The sequence below is a fragment of the Strix uralensis genome, chromosome 5 (assembly GCF_047716275.1).
Source record: "Strix uralensis isolate ZFMK-TIS-50842 chromosome 5, bStrUra1, whole genome shotgun sequence".
NCBI classification, from domain to species: Eukaryota; Metazoa; Chordata; class Aves; order Strigiformes; family Strigidae; genus Strix; species Strix uralensis.
The window spans coordinates 15,702,014-15,708,737 of record NC_133976.1 but is presented as its reverse complement, the minus strand read 5'-3'; the positions used below and the strand labels follow the sequence as shown (position 1 = coordinate 15,708,737).

The 6,724-nt window shown below is 50.8% G+C and overlaps 1 protein-coding gene across 1 annotated transcript; it reads left to right on the top strand.

Annotated features, from left to right (window-relative positions):
- Positions 1 to 570: 570 nt before the first annotated feature.
- Positions 571 to 6,210, top strand: CCDC71L (coiled-coil domain containing 71 like). The gene has a single exon (XM_074869968.1). The coding sequence runs from the start codon at positions 2,430 to 2,432 to the stop codon at positions 4,080 to 4,082; it is 1,653 nt and encodes a 550-aa protein (XP_074726069.1). The 5' UTR covers positions 571 to 2,429; the 3' UTR covers positions 4,083 to 6,210.
- Positions 6,211 to 6,724: the final 514 nt, after the last annotated feature.

Here is a 6,724-nt window from a genome sequence, read left to right as displayed (position 1 = left end):
TGTCCATCCCGGAAACAAAAAGTCAAAATAATTAATAAATGTCGATTAATAAAAAAAAATGTACTAATGTGTCCTTTCACTTGTAGCTACAGTGACTCATTTACCAGTTGCTGAAAATTCCCCAACTCTGTCTCAATGATTTTCGAGTCATATGCCAGAAATGTCTGTTATTTCAGGAAAAGGGTTATGGCCAATGATTATGAGCAACTGGGTTTCTGCAGTTTAATGAGGGACCGCTTGTCAGCTGAGCTGCTGAATCTGATAGTGTGGGAGCTCCTGCCACGGAGTACGTGAGCACAGGTCAGCTCCTGTAGTCCAGCAGGTGATGAGCCTCTTGCTAAGCTCTGGTCACTCCATGGCTGCGACCAGGCACTCATACGCTGGAGTGTGACTAACTGCAGCACGGCTGGATCAAGAGATGCCTGGCCCCAACGCTTCCAGCTCCAGGCTCTTATCCTCTGCATTATAGGATACCTCCCTCAGCTAAATCAATCTGCCTGCACGACTGTGCTCTAAAGTACGCTGTGAAATGAATACGATTAAAAATGGCACTAACACCATCGTTTTGGGAAAGGTGTTTTTTTTTTTTTTTTTAAAATGGGTCATTTATAAAGCTGGCTTAGAATATGGCTGTACCTCGAGACTGTCCTCATGAAGATTTAAAATAGCTTTGTTAATATCCACTTTAAATAGTTATTTGGATTAATATTCTTGAGTTTCCCATGCACAAAAGCTGAATTATACTGTGAAGAAAATTCATTTATTTCCACTAGCAGTAAGGAATAATTTCTTACACATAATTTCTGCCAGTTATTTGACTGGCTTTCTAGACATTCCAATTTAGGTTCTTGATGAGTTGAGAATAAAAGATTTCCCTATTATAAACTGAAAGATTAATTACAGAACAAAGACTGTCTATGAAGAAAAATGTTATTCCTTGCCCTTTACTGAGGCTGAGAGAAAGTAATTAGTTAGGAGTCTAATCAAACCACGAGTAGGATTTGTAGGGAAGGTTAAACCACCTCTGCCCTTGCTGACACCTTGCTGTTCTGGGTGCTGGGAAGAGCTCTGGTTTAATTGAAACAATCCAGGAACCTGACAAGACATTCTCCCTGTGACAGCAATCTCTCAAGTATCGGAAAGCATGGTCTAGAGGGACATGGGATTTCACAACAGCTGACAAAATTGTGCTATAAAGCTCCAAGCGTAAAAGTGCCATGCAGGAAGAAATAGCCCTGTGGACTTAGCAAGCTGGTGACTCTCACAAAGGGCTCAACTAATGTGAAGAGTGAGCTTTTTCCACTTCATCTGGGATATGCTTTGTTGGGATATGAAACCAATCCTAATGGTGCTGGGAATATTTTGGTATTGACAGGCTGGAGAAATGAGCTGACAGGAACCTCATGAAGTTCAACAAGAAGTTCAAAGTCCTGCACCTGATATATGCTGGGGGCCATCCAGATGGAGAGCAGCTTGGCAGAAAAGGACCTGGGGGTCTTGATGGACACCAGGTTGAACATGAGCCAGCAGCGTGCCCTTGCCACAAAACAGACGAATGGTATCCTGGCCTGCGTCAGGCAAAGTATTGCCAACAGCTTGAGGGAGGTGATCCTTCCACTTTATTCAGCGCTGGTGAGGCCACACCTGGAGTACTGTGTCCAGTTCTGGGCTCCCCAGTACAAGAGAGACATGGGTATACTGGAGAGAGTTCAGCGAAGGGCCACAAAGATGATGAAAGGACTGGAGCATCTCTCATACAAGGAAAGGCTGAGAGAGATGGGACTGTTCAGCCTGGAGAAGAGAAGGCTTGGGGGATCTCATCAACATATATAAATACCTGAAGGGAGGGTGCAAAGAGGACGGAGCCGGGCTCTTTCCAGTGGCGCCCAGTGACAGGAACAGAGGCAATGCGCACAGACTGAAACACAGCACATCAGAACATCAGAAAACACCTTTTCACTGTGACTGAGCACTGTCACAGGTTGCCCAGAGATGTGGAATCATAGAGTATCTTGAGTTGGAAGGGACCCATAAGGATCATCGAGTCCAACTCCCTGCTCTTCACAGGACTACCTAAAACTAAACCATATGACAAAGAGCATTGAGATGGTCTTTGAACTCTGACAGGGTTGGTGCCATGACCACTTCCTCTGGGAGCCTGTTCCAGTGACCAGCTACCCTCTCAGTGAAGCTAATGTCCAGTCTGAACTCCTGATGCAGCTTCGTTCCATTTCCTCGTGTCCTATCACCGGTCACCAGAGAGAAGTCTCCATCCTCAGAGATACAGACATGCTCCTGGACAACCTGGTCTAGGTGGTCCTGCATGAGCAGGGAGGTTGGACGAGACGACCTCCAGAGGTACCTTCTAACTTCAATTGTTCTGTGATTCTGTGACTTACGATGTTGTTGAATGACTGGCCTACAGGTTCATGTTAAAAAACCCCTCTGCAACAGGATGGATGTATTTAATGCTATATGGCAGACTTCACTGTATCACGCCTTTTTGCCCATTTTTGTCGTTTCACTCAGACTTTGCTCTTCCTCAGAGGGAGCCTGCCCATCGAAGCACCCAACCAAATCCTTACTCAAACACGTTTCATGGAAGACACCATCTTTGCCCACCGTCCGGTGAAGAACCTCATCCCTGCATCGAGGCACGACGCAGGCACACGGCACAGCAGTTGTGCCAGGCCTGCCGTTACCCCGCCACGAAGGAGCCTCGCGCCTTTCCCTCAGGGAAGGCTCCACCAGCTGGGATGCCCCCCCCGGAGGTGTGGGAAAACGGGGCTCGGTGGGCTCTAGGGCTCCCGTTTGGCGTCCTCTGGTCGCGCAGGGGACCCCAGACGGGTCCCGCCGCCCCCGGGGCAAGAAGCTCCCGGCAACCCGCTCGCGGCCCCGACCTCGGCCTCCCGCGGGGCGCCCGCCGCCCTCCCAATGGCCGCCTCCACCGCGCGGGGGCGGGGCTGGGCCCGCCCGACGTGATTCAAACGGGCCAACCGCCCGGCGCGGAGGGAGGGCGGGCCCGCGCGCAGTCCCCGCCTGGGAGTTTAAAGCGCCATTTTGTGCCGGGCGGCAGGATATCGATCGTCGCTCCCCACCCGGCGCGCAGGCGGCGGGGTGTGGTGAGGTGGCCAGCGCCCGGCTGCAGCCGGTGCCTCTCCCTCGCTCTCCCTTCTCGGCATCTCTCCCCCCCCCCACCGCCCCGTCCTTCTGCCTCTATGACCCGCAGTAGGAAGCAGGCGGCGCTGGAGAGAGGAGCCGGGAAGATGAACCCGGAGGCGGGGAGCGCAGCGGCCGCGGGAGCCCGGGCGGCGGCGGCGGGGGCAGCCGGCGGCGGAGCGGCGCCCGCCGCCTGGGGGCTGGAAGGGGAGGCGGAGAAAGTTGTGTACTCGCGCTCGCAGGTCTCCTTCGCCGGCACCAAGGCGTTGGGAGACGCCCTCAAGCTCTTCATGCCCAAGTCCACGGAGTTCATGAGCTCCGACTCGGAGCTGTGGAACTTCCTCTGCAGCCTCAAGCACGAGTTCTCCCCGGTCATCCTCCGCAGCAAGGACGTCTACGGATACGCCTCCTGCCGCGCCGTCGTCCCCGACCCGCCGCCGCCCTCGGCGGAGCGGCCCCGCCGCCGCGCCGGCAAGCGGCGCCTCCCGGCCACCGCCGCCAAGCGCCGGGCCGCGGCGGCGGGTGGCAGCGCCAAGCGGCGGAGACGGCGGCGGCGCCGCAGGAGGGGACGGGGGAGGCAGCGGCAAGCGGCCGCGGCACCGGCGGCCGACGGCCCCCGGGGAGAGGGGCACGCGGAGGAGGCGGCGGCCGCGTTGGCGGCGGAGCCGCCGGGCGAGGAGGCGGACAGCGAGCGGGGCAGCCCGGCGGAGGGGGCCGCCTGGGACCCCTTCGGCGGCAAGTCGCTGGAGGAGATCTGGAAGGCGGCCACCCCCCGCCTCACCACCTTCCCCACCATCCGGGTGCGGGGCAGCGTCTGGAGCCGGCGGAACCTGGCGGCGGCGCGGCGGCGAGCGCAGCGGATCCTCGGCGTGGACCTGTCTCCCGTGGTGCGGGTGCGCCGCTTCCCCGTGGCGCCGTCCTGAGGCCGCGGGGGGCCCCTCTCCCCGCGGCGGGAGGGGGGAAGGCCGGCGCCTCACCTTCGCCGCGGTGCGGACAAAGAGACCGATATCAGTCACCTGTTTACATTGCTTTTGTCTGGATCGTGTTCTGCTGCAGCACTTTATGGCCCGCTCAGGCGGGGGACGGGCCCCCCCAGCCGCACGGGGGGCGGCCTGACGGGCCGCCGCGCAGCCGGGGCCCCGGCCTCGCCCCGGGCTGGGCCGCGGCGCGCCGTGTCCCGTCCCCGCCGGGGCGCGGCGGGCCGCTGGCAGGTATCGCGCGTCGGGACCAAGTTCCACTTCCACTTTTTTTCCTCTCCCGTTGGGCTACCTCACTGGTCCAGAAGTCCACCCAAGAAGTTATTTTCCAAAGGAACTTACTTTCATGCTTGTATAATAAAGCACCATCTGATTCTTGCTATTTTTTTTTTCTTCCCACCTTTTCCGATGGATTATGTATGCTTTGTGGTGTTGCACTAGTATGTGCTCAGGGTATTTTGAATCCCAAGCATTCCCGAGTTTCAGTTTACTCTGATCAAGGATGCGTAAAGAATGGAGGTTCAGGACTTGTGGTTGTTCTTGATGGTGCAAAAACTTTTTTTTTTAGTTTCATGGGCTTAGTGATATATAAAGATGTATTGCGCAGTATAATTGTTACACTTTTGTATCTAAAGTAATTTTTAAAGTTTTCTAGTTGAACTAAGTATTGTTTCTATTGAGCACCTAAAGATAGAATCATCCTGATATTTTATAACCCTCTTTACTTTAGGGAAGCTCATTTGGTCAACCTAAGTGAACTTAATAAAAGTCAAAGAACAAGTGGTGGTTCAGTTCAATGAAACTGCACAGAGATGGGTTCTTCGGTGACATACGCTGTCTAGGCACTTAGTGTAAACAAGCTTGGAGTTCGTGAAGAATGTAACTGCTCATCAAAGCAATGTATAGGTGTTCGAAGGTAAAGTATGATAACAATGCTGGCCCTGACAGCCAAAAGTCAGTAGCTCACATGACCCAAATATCACACTAAAGTGTGCCTCACTGCAAAAAGAGCAAGACTTAGTACCTGATTACTTAATAACAAAATAGTGCTGGTTGTCATCCCAGGGATGTGAGATGATTAATGATGGAAAATCATATTTAACATAATTACTTGCATGTAATTATTCTTATAAACCTCTCCTGGGTTTCACAGTAGACTGATGCAAAATTCATGATGTAGCTTGATTATTTTGACTGAAAAATACTGTGTTGTCATTCTGTGTGATAGGCAGTCTTTCTCTAAACTGATTTATGAAGGGCTTTCTTTAGGTCTTATGCCTTGGAGTTGGTGTGTGAGAAGCAAAGGGGGGGGGTGTGTGTGTGATTTTTTTTTTGTTTTGTTTTTGGTTTTTAGGTTTGGGAGAGGAATAAGAAGTACTTGATAATAGACAGTTTATGTCCCTAGTATCCTGGCAAATGAGACTAACTTACCAATTTCTGCGGTGGAATGAATAACCACAATCTGTTTGTAGAATGGTTTGGTGACTCTTAAAAGTCTTTTTTTCTGATGACTGTCGACTCCTTGTTGCCTGCTATCTATAGAGGCAGTAAGATGGCTTAATGTGTAGAGCTGCTTGTAAAAACTTGCTAGTGCTAACCTAAAGCAGCCAACTTCTAAAACCTATTTATATTTTGTAGTTCTTACTTAGCAAAGCTGCAGAGGTGTTCTTCCAAACTAACAATCTATTCTGTACCCATCAGGCTTTTGAAATTGTTTATGTGATGTTAGACTGCCTGCTGGTCGCTGCAGTAGTGCCACGTCACATTTCAGAAGTGAATTAGGAAATGAAAGTTCAAGGGTGCATATTGTTGTGCTGTTTCTCTGGCTATAGTAACTGCTTAAATGTAAAGGCAAAATTGTGTTGATTTAAAACCCAGTAAGACAAACTGCAGTGTGACCAAATGTCGAGGCTCTCAAGCATTTCAGTTTTGACATTCTACTTCAGAAACACAAATTAGGAGTGTCTTTATTAGTTCTTGAAGTGTCTAGTTGACTTCAGTGTGCCTACTGTTAGGTTGAGTTATTTTTTAATATTCTTTTGAAAGATCTGTGTATAAAGATGATAAAATGTAAGCCGTTGTCTTGTGCAGATTCTTCACTTAATTCGTAAACAGGCGCAGGACAGGCTAGATCAAATTTCAAGGACAGAGTTAAGGCTGCCAGAGGTATGATATGGGAGACACTATTAAATTTGTGTTGCCTTGTTTGGAGGCTTATCTTGAAATGTTCTGTGTGGGTACACAATATAGTGAAGTTACTTTAACTCAGTTGAGTGACTCCTGTTGTGTGGCCTGTATGCGTAAGGCTTCCTTATTTTTCTCTTGGTTGCACTTTGTCTTCTTGGTTTTGAATTGGAAGCTTTGTTAAGGGTATAGTATGCCTTGCTGATACCCTGTTAGCCAGCTGGATTGAAGTTTCACTGTAGTTTAAACTCCTCTGGCAGCTGCGTTTACAGATTCTTAACCCAGCTATTTCAGTCTGTGAAGTCAGTTAAGGGGGAGAAACATTTAGTCAGGTTTTGGGGCTGAAATAGCTCAGCAAAGGATCTGAGTACAGGATGGGGTGTGAAAGCTAACAGTTCACAGGG